Here is a 21,883-nt window from a genome sequence, read left to right as displayed (position 1 = left end):
AGCAGTGTGTTTTGTACAACAATGAAGTAACACATTACATCACAGTGCAGTGTCATAATTCATATGCAGCTTCCGGTTGAGTGAGTAGTAGAGCGAGACAGGACCTTCATATCCCACATTTAATAATTCAGTGGTAGTTATAAAATAATATTTTATCTTGCCTGTTGCAAATTTCGTTTTCGTTATTTTAATATCAATTGCAATTTAACCAAGACTTAATTGAAAGATTTATTTTACAAAAGTGTTTTAAAATGAAATTCCGCGCATACGTGCAATAAGTTATTATCTGATTTAATCAAATAGAATTTGGAAGTTATTATTTACGAAATATATCATACCTTCAAAATCTATGCGTTTCCAGGGTGATGAGATAATTGTTTTAATGATACCGTTATTTGTGTTCAAGAATAAATAAAATTTCATTTGCCTGTTGATACTTGAACCTGGCGTGTTGAACGTAAAATTTATTATTCTTTTTCCTCGACTCTACAATCATAGAAAAATATCCTGTATTGATATCAGTGAATTTTTGAATCAGTGGTATACTTTGACCAAAACTATTAGCAATATGATAAATTCAAAAGCAATAAACTACTTGGCAATTAGTTTAAGCGGTTACCTACCTAAATTATACTATTTGTAACTTCTAATCAAAGTTATGAACAGGTATACATGAAAATAAGTATAACTTACTATTACTGACTTGGCTACAATAATGTATTTCACGTGAGTATCTCTGTTATATAAATAAACACCAGCCCCAAAAGGCCCTGTCAATGGAAAGTAAGGTGTTGTACTTGTCACGCTATGTAACGGGTACTCGACTTCTGCACAAAGTTCGAGACCTGCTACAGTCATCTGTTTGTAGCAGTATGAAAGATTCCTTTTATGTTTTCCTATTTTTGTCTGCTCGAGCTCACTGTCTGTACGTACAATATAAATTGAAGAACTGAAATAACAGAAATTATTCAAATTTTAATACCCTCTTACTATTCAATGGTGCTTCAATATTGAAAACATTTTTAAAAAATTGAAGCAGTAAGAATTGTATAGAATCCCAATACACAAAGAAACCAAGTTCAAGAAGAAAATAATTAACCTACTTGATTCCAAAGATTTTCATAACAGTGTCTGGCATTTCATATTCAAAGGTGAAGAAGCCATTCTTAGTTGTTTTTATTTTCCCCTGTAGTGATGTACTAGTATGGAGTGTAGAAACCAATTTTATTCCCGACTTGGTAACGAATGTGTCCACACTCATCATCGATGCTATATATACTGTAGCACTGTACAATATACAAAAATAAGATTATGTTTTTTTTTTTCATGTGTACAAAAAATGCTAACAAGCAAGTCTAATCAGTTTCATTTCAAGTCTGAAATAATTTCTTTATTACTTTACGTGTTTATTATGTTACCTCAAATAAAACTTTTAAATATATGACACCTTTGGCATTGGTTATTGGATATAAACGGCATTAAGTATATATTCTTAAATTTAGAAAAAAGAATTCACAAGTTCTTTTCACAGTCACGCGTACTTATCTTTGGTTAGACCTGTTAAAAAATCTAAAGGCATGCCATTTTTATACGAGGAATGATTCACAATTATCAGGATTTTGTTTATTATTCTGATATATTTCATGTAGTCTTAATTATAATCAAGTTCATACCTGTTTTAATTTTGATGTTTCATACATACATTTAATTGCAAAATATTCTCAGTCGCCTTAAATAACCATGGAAATGCGAAGCGGGTTACGCGAAGAACCCGACGTACGTCGATTATATACAATACACCTAAGTGCCTGATGAAAAAAGTGAATCTTATCCAAAATTTGCCGGATATTGGTTTAAAACTCGGAAATCATTTCACTTCATTTTAAGCATAAGTTGTCAATGTAATGGAAATCCAAGAACATGTCAAAGCATGTTAATTTGGCATATCTGCCGATGTTCTATTTGAAATACCTTGGTCGAAATCGTCTGGAAATACCAAATTTGTCACTGTAAATCACATCTCTTCTACTTTGTTTGAATAAATCGACGGTGGCAGTCCCTCTCAAAGTAAGACTGAGTGTAAATCCAGAGCTAGTTGGGACCATGTATTTGCTGTCCAGAAACATCACTGATTGACTGAAATGAAAACAAAAAGATAGATTTCGTTGAGCATAAAGTACATGATTTGATTATTATCAAATGAAACAGGCTATAATAAAGTTTGAGCAACAGTAACATATAGCAAATTCTTGCATATCAGACAGGATTATTTACTGTTTACACCGGTGCTAGAAAAACCTGTTTTACACAACCAACTTGTGTAAGAGAAACCGCGGTCTGTACAGGCAGCCGGTGTAAGATCCTTATAGAATATGTATGTCAAACAATTTTTATTCATTTAACAAAATTAAACTTATAGGTGAATAGCAAAATATAATGGATATTATAACACCAAAACGTATTAAATGTTGCTTTTTAAAACACTATTAAAATTAAATCTGAAGTAAGAACTGAAGATGTTTATTTACGTAAATGTGAAGTTATCATCTTTTATAATTTTGGAAATAATGTCACGCCCAGATAGGTAAGTCTCTGCTTCCTTAATATCCATGGTAAATATTTCATTACCAAACATTCTTAGATAAAGTGAACCACGAAGATCATCAGGATGGCCTGAAAACTAGATATGAAAAAAATGCATCTATTACGCTCAATATATAAAACATAAATTAATAGATATATGCTAGAATTATAAAAATAATTTAAAATGAAACAGAAACTCTTTATTAACTTTATAAACAAATCAAACGTTCGGAAGCTATATTATCAGTTTATAACATCTACTTAGAACACGGGAAAAAACAAAAGGAAGGAAAGAAATAGAAAAAAAGAATAACTGACACTTTTGCCGTCGTCTAAAAAATCCCTCAATCTCATGCCCGGATATGTGTTTGCAAAAAACCTATCTGATCTTAAATATTCTACGATTGATTTTTCAAGTCCTTCAACTCGTCCGCCGATCTCAAATATGTTGACAGATTGTCCGAAAACGTCAAAGGTAACATTCAACATGCCCGAGTGTGGTACAGAAGATCTTAAGGACCAAATCAGATCAGCTTCAATTTTAGATCCGGTGTTTAATTTTTCTATAAAACCTGATGTTGCATAATTTCTGGCGAACTTTTTGTTATCAAGATCGAACCTTCTTTTCAACGCTTCGTCTCCAAGAATGTTGCCTATGTCTTGCTTGTATATATCGGACGTTCTCAATAGGTTAGACAGATGTGTCCAAATGTAAGAACTGATCTACAAGAACATATATTGTCCTTTTTAAATACATTAGAATATATAAAAATATGGAATTTATGAAATCTTTGTAAAGTGTTAAGTTTTAGTTTGCACAGCTAAGAACCAAATAAAAAGGGTACAAAGAGGTAAGATCAAACGTTGTAAACAATGTAAAATTTTAACCCAACAGATCTCAGAAAAAAACTAGATAATGCATTACCTGATTTCGTGGCTCCCTTGTTAATGTCAGTTTGACCGCATCAATTACATTTTTCGATGGGCATGCCATTAACATTTTATAAGCAGCTATTCTTGTTTCATAACTGTCTGATTCATCTTGGAGTAAAGTTATCAGCGCCATTCTCTAAAATGAAAGTTTTTGGGACATGACATTGATTTTTAATCGCACAAAGCATTCAGCACACTTCAAAATGACATTATCCTCATTTTTCATTGGCAAGTTGTGCTGAATTGACTATACATTTCAAGAGATTGCCTGCTAAAATGGTGATTGACCAACAATTGATATTGGAAAAAGTTTAGGATAAAATGTAAATCTGCCTAAATCCGTCCCACTCTTTTTATAAATTGACTGTTACAGGTATATTCCGATGAAAATTCCGATGAATATTTACAGAAATGGTCTTGTGTCACGCGAGTGATCTAGCGTTCATGCACATGAAAGGAATAATGGCAAAATGTACACTGATTTTGACTTTCGTATGTTCACTCACTCTATAGCCTTGGATGGACATAAAGTTGCTAATATATAGAATATCAAACACGCAAATAAAATGATATTATTATTGTATAGATGTTACCTTGTGTAAATACTAGAAAGCCAAAACTAACATATTTCCAAAAGTTAATATTTCAATATACTTCGACAGCAATGGCTTTATAAACTCACATTAGAACGACAAGGTTCTCGTCGCGTGGCTTGAATAGCTGAGAGTCTAATGTCCAACGGGTTTGATTTGAGAGTCATGCACTCTGTTAGCGTTGAAATGTCAGCAAAACCTGCATTTCCTAGTCCTTTCAGCAAACGTAGAGTCTGTAAAAATATGGTAAAAGAAACAAAATCTAAAGATGATTGTCAGATAACCGATATTTAGAAATAAACGATATAACATAATTATATGATGAAACACACAATAACAAGAGCACCGCTAGGGGGAGCATTATATGCCCGAAAGTGTTTTTTTTAGTAAGGATGAAGCATTTGTAAGACATGGGAATTAGCTGTTCATCCTATAAAATTTTACAGCTGTATGTTTATTAATACTTAAGTTATTAATAATGACCTTAAGCTTTGACCTTGTGACCCCAAAATCAATAGGGGTCTTCTATCTTATATGGACAATCATCCTAAGAAGTTTGAATATTGTGGGCATATTGGAACTTTAATTATGCTCTAGAAACTGTTTTCAGTATTAAGGTAAAAGTGACTTTGACCTTTGACCTTGTGATCTCAAAATCAACAGGGGTCTTTTACCCAATATGGACAATCATCCTATGAAGTTTGAATATAGTGGGCCGAATGGAACTTACGTTATGCTCCGGAAACTGTTTTTGGTTTTAAGGTAATAGTGACCTTGACCTTTGACTTTTTGACCCCAAAATCAATAGGGGTCTTCTACCCAATATTGACAATCATCATATGAGTTTGAACATTGTGGGTCGAATGGAACTTAAGTTATGCTCCGGAAACTGTTTTCAGTTTTTAGGTTATAGTGACTTTGACCTTTTGACCCCAAAATCAATGGGGGTCTTCTACCCAATATGAACAATCATCATAGGAACTTTGAACATTTAGGGCCAATTGGAACTTAAGTAATGCTCCGGAAACTGTTTTCAGTATCAAGGTAACAGTGACCTTAACCTTTGACCTTGTGACATCAAAATCAATAGGCGTCTTCTGCCTAATATGCACAATCATCCTATGAAGTTTGAACATTGTGGGTCGAATGGAACTAAAGATATGCTCCGGAAACTGTTTCCAGTTTTAAGGTAATAGTGACCTTTGACCTTTTGACCCCAAAATCAATATGGGTCTTCTACCTAATATGGACAATCATCCTATGAATTTTGAACATTGTGGGCCAAATGGAACTTAAGTTATGCTCCGGAAACCAAATTGCTAACGGACGGACGGACGGACAGACAGACGGACGCCAGGGGGCATATAAAAATGGCAATCCGTTTGAATGAATAAGAGAAAATAAATAAGTCAACAAAAATGAACCACAAAACACGATAAACATCTGAAAAAGAGATTTCTTACTGGTTTTCTGTTGTTATTATCTACTCGACATCCTGTTGAAATTTTTACGGTTATTGCCGAGATAATAGTCTTGATAAAATCGTCGTTCTCACAATCGTCATGGTGAACGCAGTAATTATGAATAAGTGTACCGATTGACAACATCACTTTCTCTGAATTGATATCCTCTGTTACCAGTGGCTGAAAGTCAAATTTAATGGCAGATTTCTTGATATTCATTTAATTGAAACACTGTTATTAATCTTCTCCTCAAGTAACTGTATTACATATTACATATTTTAAAACTATTTAAACTATTTTGTTATAAAAAGTAATGGCAACATGTTGCAATTAATTAAACTTGTAAACCTATCAAATGAAAGACAATTGGAATATTACGGATCAAAATGTTTTCTCCAAAATATCTACGCTTCTAGTTTCATGTACATACCAGAATCTCTTTTAGCATTTCTTTTGTTGGTTTTTTGATAAAAGAAAGTGATGATAGCCACATATCTGCCTCGTGTTCATGTATAGCGTTTCTAGTTATCAAATCTGTGATCATATGAATAGAGGCACGTGTACCAATGAAAGGCAGTGCGTCAAGAAAGAACTTCCTGTAAAGAAGGTTTTAAATAGACCAAAAATATGTAACAAAATAAAGTGACAAATTTATTTATTTAAAGGTTTTAATACGTATTTAAATTATTCCGAATTTAAATGATTAAACTTCAATGGCCCTATCACTATCTTAGTTTCTATTTCGGAATGAATATTCAAAAGATATTACAAACATTGTATACAAACTTTGTGCCACTGATTTACCTTGTCCGAAAATAATTGTCTTTACAAAGTGTATCATCTGTCAAAAATTTGTTCATCGCAAAAAGAGTATCGATGTCAGCTAATTTCATTATGTATACAAGTTCCTCGAAGAGTTTCGGCGTATCAGTATCTACTCCAGACCTTGTATTCTCACATATTTCAACTAGCTTCGAAGTAATATCATGCCTATTATTGCTCTCCTTCTCGATACCGTGTGCATGTTCAAACTTCAAAGATCTTCTTATATTTATTTTGCCTGCAAAACAAATACACATTTGTGACTGTTTCCTTCATTTACCTTTTAATACATCTTTAAAACAATATCAATGAAATGTTTGATACAGCTTTTTGAAGAATTTTTTGTCGGTAAAATAAATCATTAATCAAAGCTTTTAGAGATAATCCCATTCAGGTAGGTCTATAAAAATATATTAAAAACAATTAATATCGAAATTTGATTGTGTAGTTATCTTAGTTTTTTATTTAATAATTTATGCCTTACGCTGAAAAGGGTAATAAATTCGACCAATGTTTCGTATTTAATCTATTGTATTGTAAACAACATGTGTTCTCATTTTATTAACTGTTTTGATAAAAATATATTCTTATATACAAGTACAGAAGCAAATACAATGTACAATAACAAGTGAGTATATATGTAATTCACCTTGAGGTTGCGTTCCAGAAGAACTTCTACGTACGAAGGTAAGAAACTGTTTATTTACTGTGACGGCACCACTATCGGACTTGGAGAACGGTCGTAACATATTTTTTTCCACGCACTGAACACTTTTCAACAACCCCGACTCTATCTCACTTTTACAGTTATAGTCACTCTTCATCAACGGTAGAGATTTGATGTACTGCAAAATATATATATCATCCTGAACATTCACGTAAAATCTTAATACTTCGAGTTAAGCAAATATTGATTTGTATCATAAAAATTGTTCATCATTTGGACAAAAATGTGTTTACAGTGGCAGGATAGCTCAGTACAGAAGCTGCAGAAAAGGTAGTTTAAGGGCCTCGGCTTCAAGTCCCAGTCAGGCTGCACCTTCACATACCCTGTTTTAAATATCACCAGAATATCTTAGGCCTTACTGATTTGGATGTATACGGCACTCCCTGGATGAAAGATTTGAAACTATGTCTGTCGGTACAGCTGACCAAATCTTTTGACTTCTGTATAGAAAAATAGTCCTCATAACTCTCAAGCACTGAGTACATAGTGTTGCATATCCCTGACACATCAGTCTGAAAAAACAATGTTAAGATTTTTAAGATTTGATAAAGAACTTTCAAGAATTTTAAGCCCAGAAAATCACAAGAATTAAGAACAGACATAACATTAAAACAACACACATTTGGACAAGGTAATAATTAGAATTTAAGATCTATAAAAAAATGTTTAGATTCAAATATTGTGTAAAAATCATCTCATGTATTTTATATGAAAGGTAAACATTTCAAATACATTCGCAATTCTATACCTCTAATACAGTTACACTTGTTGAAAAGTCGTCCATGTTGTTTTGGATAAGAGAAATAATTCCACGCTTTACATTTAAGACCCAAATAGGTTCATCCTCAGGGATACATATATCTTCTATTCTACCATCTTGGTATGAAAATCGTGCAGGGTTCCTTTCCAAGCCAATTTTAAAGTCGTTTGAAATTCTTTTCATTTTTGAGTCATCTTGGCCATATTCAGAAAAATCAACCTTATTCAACTGAAAAATTAGAGTTATATATATATATATTATCCAGTTATGTCAACATTAACATTTGTTATTTCAGTAATACCTTAAATGATGTTGTTTGCCTTTCCATTTTCAATTCATAGTTACTAAATGAGGACTGCATCATTGTATATTACAGTCTAACCTACTTTTTGTGGTCAGTAAAGGGACTGTGCTTAAATGACCACTATAGGCAGATGACCGCTATAACTAGGTTATCGAAAAATGTTATGATAAAATATCACTATTTATGGTCGTATTCTGTTTTGATATATTATTTTTTTTTACAAAAACAAACAGTTTATCAATTCATGATAAACATGAAATAGTTATAACTGTTGACCAGTCAGCAATAGACCGCAATATCTTACTTGAAAAATAGTTACCAATTCGGTAATGAGAATTATTAAAACAAAAAAAGTTTTCTGAATCGCTAAACTATATTTTCAGTGAGAATAGGAACACATGTTGTTAAATGCTTCATGACCGGTGCCGTAATATTAACACGTTGTTCTTTTTTTCCTGCTGACCGTAATATCGTCTCTTCTGGGCTGATATTTGGTTGCCACTGAACGCATTACACAAGGTCATGTTATAAACAGTGTCTATAGATAGGAATTTCTTTCCGTCGGATACTTATCAGACCTATAATGGCAGAACACTTGATACAAAAGTGACCGCAAATGTTTCAGGCAATATTGTACAAAATAAAGTGCTAACAGCTTTCTATTTGCCAAAAGGTACAATAAACTTTACATACTTTAATCAACTTACCTTCATTGAAACCTCACATTTTCCCAGAATTTCAAGGTGAACGAACGCAGAGAGGTGGACTGATGCTTTATCATCAGAAGTTCCCTCTATCTGCGTCGAGATATCTGACTTATAAATGTACGTATATGTGTGTCCGGTCATATAGTCAAACTTACTGTTTCCTACTAAAAGAAAAACACAATCTATTTTAAAAACAGCCCATACAATGCTTAAAAGTTGCAATCGCCTTACCGATCAATTACTATATACAGTTAAACACATCACATAAATGTACGGTGATCGATTTTTAATCATAAAGCATTCTTAATTTTATTGAAACATTTTAGAGAGCTCAATTTGATAAGGAAAACTGTTGTTACCTTTTTACTCTTGTAGTAAACATTTGCTCGTTATTTCTTTTTCAGATATCCAGATATCTAGATTTCATAAGGCTTATGTGCACAACATTGATTCATAATCGCCATTTGTTCATGTGCTTATAATTAGTAATTGGAATATATATAAGATTAAATTTTAATTCAATATACAAATAAACGTTTTATTTGCAAGGAAATATAATTTTACAGTGTTATGTCGTATTTCTTGGCAGCTTTAATTCATTTTATATTGAAAATTGTGTACATTAAAAAGTTTAGTAAATTTAAACACATACGTTAAAGACATTATTTAATTGAAAACAACGCAATACATCATGTTATTCGTCTATATAAGTTTTTACCTGCACACGATGTAGAACAAGTGTTATCAGACATCTGCATGGTTCCTGAAAACAATACAATGAATATATCTACAAATACCTGTATACCATCATAAATTACTTATTTCAACTTATTAAATATCATGCTGATTTACCTTAAATCTGCTGAATATCTTAAATGAATTTGTCCTGCGTCCAGTTTGGGAACTGTCTTTTTCAATTTTAGTGAGTTCATTATATGGAAAACAAGATCAACAAAGATGGTGGCATTCAATGAACGAACCCCCTAACACAGCCCAGCAAAACAGGACCACCGGTAAGGAGCCCAGTGGGACACCAAACAAAACAGGACAGGGTACAAGGGAAAAGCAATACAAAATTATAAAATAACTAGCCAGCAGTACAAAACCTAGTTGACTGAAAGTTAAGCTGAAGACATAATCTTTTTTATGTTATAGCAGGGTTATTGAGTCAAACACTTCTCTCACAATCTTTATTATTACACAATGATTTAGTCATGGATTTACTAGAATTTTGAAATGTTTGTTAATAAACAAAAACAAACAAACTTACAAAATAAAGTTGAGTTGTTTTTTATTTTGTCGATTGCACTTTTTTTAATGATACAATACAGTTAAACTTCACATCTGTAGATCATAAGTGAATAAATTTGGAATGCTTTAATTCTTTAATTCATTTTATTTTAACATTTCACAAATCTTAAACATCTTTTGATTTAAAATTGAATTGGTCGATAGATGGATTTATGATAAAATAGTTAGAAGATAATGAGTTCATTTTTACGTTTTGCAAAGTTAATTCAACAAAAACGGTATCAAGCCAAGTTTTCCTCTTTAAGGTTTTTCTCATTGCAATGAGAAAAGATCAACAAGCTGATCATGCATTGTACACGTGATGTGTCTATAAACATTAGATAACCTAATTGTTCTATTTGCAACATTTTATCTCTAATTTGTGTGATATATTGATGATAGTCCGGTGTTGACCATTCACGTAAGCGCACATATCTTACCGATATAATTGTCCTTCATTCCTAATCATATATCTGTAAATAAGATTGTATTGGTGATATGATGATAACAGTAAAGATATGGTGTTGACGACTCTAATACATACATTAAGTTAACTTATGAACGTTTTAAATTTGTAACAGAGAAAGCTTTGAGTTATTTGTGACTGTATACAGGAGGAACAGAACTAGAATCCCATATGGTGTTGAATTGGCAATTTAAGGGTTAAATATACATGCTACTCTTAATCTTACAAGTACAAATGTTGCTGCAATGCAGCAATTGAGAAGCTCCGCGCAAAAAAATGTGCTCATTACAGATACCTTACCAAATTATTCCTACGCACAGGTCATGTTATATTCAGATTAAGTACTATTGTAGATTTTTTTCCGAATGTTTTGTAAACCATTTTTTGCATAATTATACTTATCTTATGCACTGTCCATAATTAAAAAGAGGGGAAAAATATTTAATATAAAAAATGCTTTCACTGATGCCTACCTGGTAAGGAAAGTAATTCCATTGAATACAAACAAGACTTACAAGACTTGTAAATGTTATGTGACATGACTGTACTGTGTTATGTTTCAGTAACAGAAGATAGATGATAGAAATATCAAAGTCTGTTATAATTGTAACAAGTATACAAATAGTAACATAAGGGACTAATATTATAATATAGTAATATTACATGCATTTTTTTATGTCAAATTAAAAAAAATGGTTTCTTTCAATACTGAAAGTAGAACACACTCTGGAATGAAAAAATGGGATGAATTTCCAAAAGACCAAATTCAGGATTTTTTTTGTTTGTTATACACGGGTTACATGGTGATACAGTATTTATCAATACAATAGAAGACTGTTACCTGAATTTTAGGTAGGTATGAGGAAATTCACTAATATCATATTCGTAAGAGACAAAGATATGAAAGCTATTTGACATTGGTAATATATAAAAAAAACTATTGTTAATTAATTTTTAGGCAGATCAATATATATTTTTTTGTTGAATTGCTTTAAAACCATTCATAAAAAACATTACACTTCATGTTCAAACTGCAGATCAAAGTTTCTGTTGTTGTCATGATATCTATCTAAAGCCTATGCTTAAGATGATTCCGCTTTGTCAGCCATGTTTGTTTTAACTAAAGTCTGTCCACAGTGAAAGTAGGCCAAAATTCATATAACAACAAAGCTCTTATTGTAAAATGATGAATCATTTGAAAATACACTTCCAGGTTTATATTTTAAGGACAATTATAAACAAAAATAAAAATGATAACAATAAGAATATTTACCTTGAATGTGCTACATTTCTGAAGACCAAAAACATTCTGTTGCAAAGTTTTATGCACATTTCATGAATGGCAAAATCCTTTTAAAAGTCTGTTTTAGTGCCAACAAAAGCTATTTTTTTACAGCAAATACAAAAATCTTTCAAAACTTAACTCCAAATAAATCAGTATCTCATGTCCTTCTAAGCACATGGCCTCCATTATTTTTTGTAAGAAAACAATCATCATTTATAGCCTTAATTATGAACTACAATTAAAATGAAAACACAATCAAACTTTAAAATCTAACCTTTTTATGTGTAACAGTGAAGTGTGTCTGTTTGTCATGTACACAAGAAATAGGTAAATGATGTTTATTTTCATGGTACTACTTTTTTACACATGCCATGTTTTTTCAAGGTCAGATATACTACTTTCCTAAGATTTATGTTTTTTAAAGTTTTTTGTATTTTCTGCAAAAAATAGCATTTGTTTGCACTAAAATAGACTTTAAACAACTTGATTTTGCCATTCATGAAATGTGCATAAAGATTTGCAACAAAATGTTTTTGGTCTTCAGAAATGTAGCTCATTCAAGATTAATTCCTTATTGTTATCATTTTTATTTTTGTTTAAAATAGTCTTTAAAACATAGAATTGGAAGTGTACTTGCAAATGGCTCATCATATAACAATGTGAGCTTTGTTGTTATTTGAATTTTGGCCTACTGTCACTTTGCACAGACTTTGTGAAAACAAACTTGGCTGACAAAGCGGAATCACCTTAATGAGGGTCGATCCGCTCGTTAGGCTACAAAATGCAGCTTTTGCTGCAGACCCCCGAACATGTCACCAGTCATACCATTATTACAAAGTGGTATGCTGTACCAATGCCGCATGTATGTAGTTAAAGCTTAATGAGGGTCCATCCGCCCTTTCGGGCACAAAATGCAGCTTGCGCTGTCGAGTACGGACCCCGGACATGTCACCAGTCATGTCCTTAAAGAGTGAATTTTGAAGCACAAAATGGTGATAATTTACCTCCATGCAATTTCCACGGAGTATTAGCCAAAGATATGAATTTTGAGCCGAAAAGTAGGTCACTGTACGGCGGTCAATGAGAACCTAAATGTACAGCAACCTGTGACAATATAGGAAAGGTGTTTTAGCCCTGAAAAGGGCTGTTGGTGCCAGCTATAGGCCTGCCTTACAAGCCGTCAATCTGTGCTAAGGGCTCACGCACCCTAGCACACCATCCTCGTCGTCTCAGCCTACTTTGTAGGGCCACTCCCCTCGGCATTAGTCAGGACATCGGCAGCTGGTCCGCAGAAGTGACGAAGTAGTTCCGTAGTTACCGCCCACGGTTGAAGGCAAAATTTAAGTTGAGTCTACCAGCCAAGTTGTAAATCTTCTGCCGATGCCCTGTGCCTTCTCAGCGACGTGCACGCTCCGAGGGGATGTGAGAAGGTACCAATGCCGCTAAAGAAATTTAATCTTATATACTAAAGTTTAATTATTTCAAAACAACCAATATATCAACATGTTATTATTAAACATTTAATTTCATAAATATAAATTAAGAATAATTATCAGAAGCAAAATTGTTAAAATCTTTTGCCTGAAATCTTCTTTATATTGACAAATTCAATCACTAATAGTATACTTGATATGCTGTGTGTAAATGTATTTCAAAATGTAACAAATTATAATTTCATGTACTACTAAAAAGGGAAATAACAAATGTATAACCTAAGTGTCAAAACATTTATAGCTATTTATAGCTTTCGAATTTATGTAACAGCAGAACTGCTTTCCGGTTCTCATTCATTAATATGACATGCTGCGAATCACCGACGGGGAAACCAATATAGAAATCGAAAGGAGTTCTTGAATGCGGATTTACTTTTAGCTGTTAATCGAAAGGATTTATTGCTCAAATCCGGGCCCATGGACAAAAAAATAGTAAACACAAATAGCTCCGCGCCTGTGGGCGCGGAGCAATTAAGGTTATTCATACCTGCACTTTTGAAAATCTTTGCACGAAAATGAACTTTCAAACGTTCATTTAGGACATATTTAGTAATGAAAGTCAATGGATGATAATCAGAAAGTTCTATTGACACATCCTTACTTATTATAAAGTAAAATCATTCAGATATGGTTAATTGTAAAACACTTGAAGTGTTTGTTTTCCTGGTTGTTTACGCTGCTTTCAACATATTTTGGACATATCTTGGCGTTCGATCCACCAGACTTTCCTGGATAACTAACCAGTTATTACCCATATTTTTAAAGCAAGTGACCGATTTATCCCGCATAATTTTTGAATCAGCTCAGCGATGAAAACATTCAAAATTATATATTCAGATTCCAACTAAGCTTCGAGAAATAGGCAAAGTTGGTACAGCTGATCAAAATTATTACGAAAATACAAATTACTTTCGTCATAACAAATGCAGCTGAAAGTACAGAACAGATGATGGGGATATTTTGTCATTATTTTTCAACGTGATCCATTTGAAGGAGCTAAGGTAAAGTCTATTGTCCTTGAATTCTACAAGTGGTTATATCACTTCAGCAGTATCCATTAAATTAATCATTATCATACACCTTTGATAAAAATAGGTAAACCGATAGGATTGTCTTATTAGGCCAATGATGTATAGTTTTAACATGTTAAATCCTTGACATTCATGATTATCTTATGATGTCAAGGACAATTGTAACATCGATAATGCTATAAACAGAGGGGAGACCATCTTAAAAGACTTTTGTCATCTTCTTACAGATAGTCGTGTCATATAACACAATAGCTCAATAATGAACTTCTGAAACTTTCTACGTTAAATCAAAATTGTTATACACATCGCCGATAACAGCTTATTGCTCGCGCCCATAGGCGCGGAGCTATTTGTGTTTAATTTTTTGTCTATGGACCCGATTTTTATCAATTATTCCTTCGATTTACAGCCGAAAATAAATTCTGAATAAATAATAACTTCCGATTTCTATTATGAAAAGTCATATATTGGTTTCCCCTTCGGTGATTTGCAGCATCCCTTATTAATGAATGAGACTGGGGACAAATTTCACGCCTCTACCTCTTGGAAGGCAGTATAAAAGACAAAACAAAAAACTTAAATTCGGTAATTTATTTTTTACATTTGTATCTTCTACAGGAAATTATTAATTATTTTGTAGTACAAAGTGGGTTATTATGTATTTTAATTCGAAAGCTATCAATAGAATGATGATCTTAACATTGTGATTTTCCGAAAATCTATTTATAGAGGTAGTTTTAGTGTAACGAAACGGTCATTCGTGTCGCGCTATGGTAATAAATAACGAACTGAAGAGTTTTGCAGGAAATGAATTGCAAACATATTCAAAGAATAAATTGCACTCATTATATATTTATAGGAAAAAAAATTAAGTAGGCCATTTTTACGAATTGTTATATCATAGTATTATCATTTTGAAATTGTCTTTTCCGTAGATTCATTCCTGTTTTCTTTTTTACAGCCCTGATTGCACGTATGACATTTTTTACAGTGAATATTTAAATCGACCTAGTTTTGGTTTCCATAACTTTATATGTCGCTTTTATTTTGACGTTGTGCGACAGTAAACAGGTCTAGCAATAGTATACTATAAAACATGTTCAAGTCTCTTTGGCTAAAATAGACCCTGATTTCCCGAAATTTTGCTGTTGAAGGCAATCGGTTTTATGGTAGTTTAAGTGGAATGTTGATTTGCCGAATAGTGTAACATTTTACAGTTTTAACATGAGTTGTTGTGGGTTTATTATTGATAGGAATGTAAACACACTGGTGGGTCAGACGAGGTTTTTGAAACAATTCAACAAAGTAGTAGATTGACCTTCCAAAAAAAATCAATTAATTGACTTTTTTCATTTTGACTACTATTTTGTATGTTCCATAGAAAATACTACAGGATCAAATAACGAATATTAATGTAAATATCAAAAAATACCCCTATATAGTATAAATAAACTATACTATATAGTGTATCATAGGTATATTTTGGATATTGTCGTTAATATTGATAGAATTTCAAGTTCATGTGGAAATAAATTTAATATTATATTCTCTAGCATGCTTACCAAAGTTCATGATGAACAATGTCTTTCGTCCGCCCATTCATAAATGATATAGAATTCTGGTAAATACCAATTAACCATTGAAAGGTTTATAAGAATATCTGGTCATCAGATGTGTACTTGTTTATCTTTACTTGCTGCATTTCTTGCTTGCACGCCCTTTGATGCTTTGCATCCATGCTTTCCTGTATCATGACATACCATTTGCCGCGAAACATGTGACGGACATTTTGAAAAATAAAGTCGATGAAAGTTTTTTGCTTTGGATTATTTACACATGGATATTTCTTACCAGGATTAGTTGTTGATTTTTGGAGAAAATGAGTAGCATAATAGGTGAAATAGAAAATGAACATGCTTTGATATTTCATTATAATCTAAAACTACTGAATACAGTGGTGACACAAACAGAACAATGTTGCACTACTGTCATGTCACATTACAAGTCTGTAAAATAGAGAAAAACAGAATCCCTAAAGAAAGCCCAACACGGCAAAATTGAAAATGTTGCAGGTTCGGTTTGATTAAGCCTGTTCATGAACGGTACTGGAAAGTGCAAGTTACCGTCCACGCCCCCTAGCACCGGCTTAAGCAGAATTCAGCATTTAAACACGAAAATGGTGAAATTTTGAATTTAGAAACATCCGCAGATTTGTAAATATGGCGGTTATAATGGAACCTTCAATGACACAGTAGTGCCATTCCATGAAAAGCGGCGTATGGTCCCCAATTAAAAAAATATATGTGCCCTAAACGAGAAAACAATGGGCGGAACTAAATAAAATGGAATTTTGCAATGGGATCTGGGGTTATGAAGGCTGCATATCACAGATAAGACGTCAAAAGACAATTAAAAAAGACGGCAACATATCCTAAGGGTGATTAGACAGTATTCAAGTAGGAATACTGGAACCACCCAGTAAGTAAGTCTTGTTGGCGTCCGCGCCGAAGCGCGGCGCCTTTTATGTAATGAAATCAGATTTTGTGAAAGGGCGACAGCAACTTCTCGAGCCTTTTATAGTTGTTCATAATAAAAGCCGATCATTCCGATCGGTATGAGGGTGCTTGATTATTAATTAGTCGCGATATTTACAATAAATAGCGAACTGGAGACTTTCGCAATGCAAACATTTTCAAATGAAATCACCTTTTCCGTCAATAAATCGCGGTCTTCGGGGTATTTTTATTTATCATTTTGTAGCACACAGTGGGTTTAGCTTGATTATTAATTAGTCGCGATATGTACAATGAATAGCGAACTGGAGAATTTTGGTATATTAAAATAGAATGTTGATGAGTTGATGACCTAAATATTCCGAAAGTCTATTTATAGAGGGATGTACTCCTATCGGTGTTCCGGTCTCTCCCGGTCTATTTTGACCGTGATACTAGTGACCGGCGAAAAGTATCACACGTTTATTGTCCGGTCTCTCTCGGTTTTGGAGTAGATGTTTGATATCGTTACAGAACAGAACAAATATTTTACAGATAAATAAGCTTTTTTCCAAAATGAATGTTTGTCACTTAGGTTGGTTACAATAACTAATAAACATAGATCAACTCTTAAATATATTGATTATTATTATACATAAACATACAATTCGAAAAAAAAACAACAACAACAATAGCATGTTTCATTTTATCTATATGAGATAAAAACAATAAATATGTACAATAATTGTGAAAAAAGGTACATTTTTATGGTTTTAATATGACACTATCAACTTTGAAACATTTTATTTAATTTGTTATTCGTGTTTAGTAAAGATGCCGAAGAATTATCCAAAGTTACAAATTAGATTTTATTAATTATTTGATTGATTGATAGTTTAAAAAAATGATAAAGAAAAATACAAATGAACATATACATGGTTTAAGAATAAACAATATTGTATATTGAAAGATTAACCATAATTTACTGACTTTTTCCAGTTAAGTTTTGACTTATAATCGTCGGTCAATATGACATTTGAATTCTTAAAATTTATTTTACAATTTTAAGAAAAAAGAATAGTAAACGTAAACAACTCAGTATTAAAATAGCACATAAAAACATGAAAACACAAAAAGAGAGAGGAAAACAATATTCATAAAATCTGTAATTTTGTTATTAAAATAGATATTACAATTATTGTATAATAAACAATAATGTTCAACATGACATGGTAATATAACCAGTGTCATATTTTTACTAAGTGTGAACAGATACCTTAAGAGGGGGTCTTCGCTAATAGCGATTACATAATAAGGGACATTTCCACAAGTGTGGTGTTGATCATGCGTTACACATGGGTATGGATTATAAATGATCCGTTGCCAATCAAAGTTCATAATGAACAATGTCTTCCGTCCGTTCATTTTGGTAAAAACCAATTAACCATTGAAAAGTTTATAAGAATATCTTGACATCATATGTCTACTAGTTCATCTTCACTTTCTGGACGCCCTTTGATGCTTTGCATCAATGCTTTTCTTGTTTGTATTGGAATAACTTTTCTTACCAGGTAGGCATCAGTGAATGCATATTTTTTAAATCCCCTCTCTCATGAACAGTGCATACGATAAGTATAATTGTGCAACTTTAAATGATTTACAAAACATCCGGAATAATATAATAGTATTTAAACAAAATAGAAAATGATCTGTGCGTAGGAATGATTTAGTAAAGTATCTGTAATGAGCACATTTTTTGCGCGGAGCTTCTCATTTGCTGCATATTGCAGCAACATTTGTACTTGTAAAGGTCAGGAAATGGTGAAGAAACGATAAGTTTATCAAAACAATTGTTCTATCAGTCACTTCCGGCGAGGCGTCTTTCCAGCCATAAGCCTTCTATTGTACAACTTGTCCTTTGAATGAACTATATACAGGTAGAATTTTCATTGATTTTTACTGAATTCTGGTAATCTATTTAGCCATTCTTAACATAAATTGGTATATAGGAATATTTTAAAAGGAACTCTTTAGAACGTGTAATAACTTTTCTTATTATATGATCTAAATATAGCTGCAATCTCATTGGTCCAAACAGTAGTCAACAAAACTTTTTATAAAATCATATTCACTGGGTGTAGTATCATATTCACTGGCTGAATTGGATTTTCCCAGTCTAAAAATACATCGAAATTCATATTCAACGACCACACACCGTAGACTGTTAATTAGGCGTGTTAATTAAAAAATAATTGTTGCGTTTTGTTCTTTATGGCATATTTCTCGATTGAAATATCATTATTTTACTATTATACTTTTAAAAAGGCTACACCGCAGTGATGAGTATAAACTTGAATTACTTTTGCATGCGCAGCGTTCGAGTAGTCGTTGCACGCCTAACACGTGCGTCTTTTTTCCCGCGCTTCAGTGAGGTTAAATTTGTACATGTATATAAAGTTGTAATCGTTGTGCTTTTTTAAATTCTTAGCCTATTCATATAATAAAACAATTATTGACTAGTGTGCCATTGAATATGATGTGATATTCACCGGCAGAAGTCATATTGACCTCGGCTATGTCGTCCGTCGGTAAATATCACATCATATTCAATGGCTAACTAGTATAATATTGTATTAGTTTGTTTCACATTTATCGACAACAATTGTAGACCTGAGCCTGCGTATTTTATGTGAAGTAACTTGGAAGCACCTTTTTTCATGTCTCTGTCTCAATGCTGAATTCTGCTTACGCCGATGCAAGAGGACAAGAGACCGTTTTATGATATTTAATTAATATTAACTATAATTAGGCAGATAAAAAAGTCTTACCTGCTTTCACCATCAAAAGCAACATGATTAAAACAAATAGCCCCATTCTCTGGAGCGGTGTTTGACTATGGTATAACTTTAAACAGTCATGTGTCTGCAACAACTTAAGTCACTAGCAATAAATAAAATAATACGCTTAAATTTTAATTATCGTAAGCAATTGTCAGAATAACCTTCAAATGAATACGATATGACATGTAATGATAAAACATCAGCGATTTTAATTTAGATGATTAGGTTTATCTTTATTTATTTATCATATAGTATCCTACACACTGTCTATGGTCATGAAGTGTTTCTTAAGTGTCACTTATCAACATATATTGCTGATTCAAAATTATTAAAATTTGGTTAAAATCTACATGCATCGCAATATGATTAAAATCAGCTCGTTAATAACTCTACGTTACTCTACCTGTGTATTCTCTGTTTTCATATATCAATGTACAAAACAGTTTACTAAAAGGCTTGACTGATAATTTTTTCTTCTCTGGTTGATCGTTTAATCGATCGTTGAATCATCGTATCTATGTAAACTAGCATTTACGTACAACTTCTTGAGAGTTTAAGTGCGGTTGATTGATCAAATTGTCAGGACTAATAGCAGTTTTCTTCAATGCACTTTTACGGGATGCAACTTTTGTTTTAAGTCAATAATCTTGCAACATTTCTCTCCGGCAAGTTTATAGGATGATGAGTCCGTTCTTCTAATGGGTAATCGGGAAAAAAAAGATTTTAAGTTATAAGGCTATGTACTATGGTTTAAGCATTTGTTTTCATATAAGTGTTTATCAAGGAAATAATTCAAAGAAAGAAATTTTTATTAAATCAACAGAAATGTGAAGCAAATTTTGCACGACTGTGAAAAAATACGCAAGAAACAATGAACAATGTTTGTTTCTCATGGTCGAAGGTCTGCCCTTATGTAATTAACGTACGTACGTCTGCTTCCTGTAAATAAAGACATATTGGCATAATGAAAGCTGTATAGTATAAAATTTATGTAACCATTTGCACGATCTTATAATTACAAAAGTATTTTGATCATAAATCACCGCGTTAATTTTCGAGTTATATGCCCTTCACAATTGATATGTTGTTGCAAGGGCAGATAATTCACAAAAATGATTCTATTTGATACATGTATGCCAAAATACATGAGTTTAAAAATATTTACTCCGATGTTAACACACTTTGGATGTTATTGAATCATTTAAAAATAGAATTGCCTTACTTGATTCAATGAAAATAAATTTATTTACAGTGAAACTAAAAATGTCAATAGTTTATTCCTTCTATGCTCATGTAAAAAAGAGGCCCGAACATCGAATTTGTGAAATCAGCAATCGGTTGTTCCCTGAAATATAGAATAGATTAAATGATAAAATAAGACAGTTACAAACCAAAATGAAGTAAAGCAGTTGGGATCATTGTAAATAGTACATGTACAGAAAAAAAGAAAAGTACAGTTTAGGTTGTAGGAATATCAATAATAAAGACTTTATTAAACGACAGAACTCATTTGAACAGTATATTAATCTTCCATGAGGCCCTCAATAAGGAACATTATAAATTTAAAATAATCAAACTATTAAAATACATAAATGCCACATGCATGAGGCGATTTATTTGTATACACCGATGGGTAATAATATCTCTAGAATAATGTTTTAAAATGATAGCAGACTTCATATAATCAGGAAGATCCAGGGTAGAAAAGGCTTACGAAATTGTTCAGTATCTGGTCTTGGGTTGGAAAGTTGAAAATTAGATGATGAACGCAAATTAAGAGTATGAACATCAGACAATCAAATAAAATTATTCAATAAGTAGGATTCATTATCTTAAACATCATAACAGCTTTTTGAAAAACAACCCTCTGTGAAAAGATCATCAAGCGGAAGTTCAGCAGATGGAGTGTCATAATCTTTGTCTAGAATAAGCCTTGCAGGTCTCTTTTGGAACTTAATAAGTTTATCTTTTAGGAGAGATGTACAGTTACCGTAAATTATTCAACAATAGTGAATGTGTGGTAAAACATATGCATTGTACAGGTATAGATATGAGTAATTTTATATGAGATAATAAGTGTAACAATGAGTTGCA

The 21,883-nt window shown here is 32.3% G+C and overlaps 1 protein-coding gene across 3 annotated transcripts; it reads right to left on the bottom strand.

The window, feature by feature from the left end:
- Positions 1–276: 276 nt before the first annotated feature.
- LOC132719146 (apolipophorins-like) lies at positions 277–19,981 on the bottom strand. Of its 3 annotated transcripts, none has more exons than XM_060702887.1 (17): positions 19,778–19,981; positions 9,611–9,655; positions 8,893–9,056; positions 7,870–8,109; positions 7,481–7,633; positions 7,044–7,239; positions 6,377–6,632; positions 6,003–6,168; positions 5,573–5,752; positions 4,199–4,342; positions 3,509–3,652; positions 2,902–3,306; positions 2,529–2,680; positions 1,972–2,136; positions 1,104–1,286; positions 694–949; positions 277–486 (listed from the first exon to the last, which is right to left on the bottom strand). In XM_060702887.1, the coding sequence occupies exons 1-17, from the start codon at positions 19,821–19,823 to the stop codon at positions 292–294; spliced, it is 3,090 nt and encodes a 1,029-aa protein (XP_060558870.1). In that variant the 5' UTR covers positions 19,824–19,981; the 3' UTR covers positions 277–291. The 3 variants fall into 3 exon arrangements, with proteins under 3 accessions (XP_060558870.1, XP_060558872.1, XP_060558873.1); XM_060702889.1 differs by having other exon boundaries at positions 8,893–9,053; XM_060702890.1 differs by lacking the exon at positions 19,778–19,981 and adding an exon at positions 16,020–16,632.
- Between the last annotated feature and the right edge of the window lie 1,902 nt (positions 19,982–21,883).

The sequence above is a fragment of the Ruditapes philippinarum genome, unplaced genomic scaffold (genome assembly GCF_026571515.1).
Source record: "Ruditapes philippinarum isolate M1 unplaced genomic scaffold, ASM2657151v2 ctg1510_1_1_1_1, whole genome shotgun sequence".
Taxonomy (NCBI): Eukaryota; Metazoa; Mollusca; class Bivalvia; order Venerida; family Veneridae; genus Ruditapes; species Ruditapes philippinarum.
Note: the sequence above shows the minus strand (reverse complement) of the source record. Positions and strands in the feature narration are given on the sequence as shown.

Coding starts and splice junctions, on each gene's coding strand:
- LOC132719146 (XM_060702887.1), bottom strand. CDS start 19,823: ATGGGGCTATTTGTTTTAATCATGTTGCTTTTGATGGTGAAAGCAG. Junction 6,633..7,043: donor TTCTGGAACGCAACCTCAAG/GTGAATTACATA, acceptor TTTGTTTTGCAG/GCAAAATAAATATAAGAAGA. Junction 2,681..2,901: donor TTTTAGACGACGGCAAAAGT/GTCAGTTATTCT, acceptor TTTCATATCTAG/TTTTCAGGCCATCCTGATGA.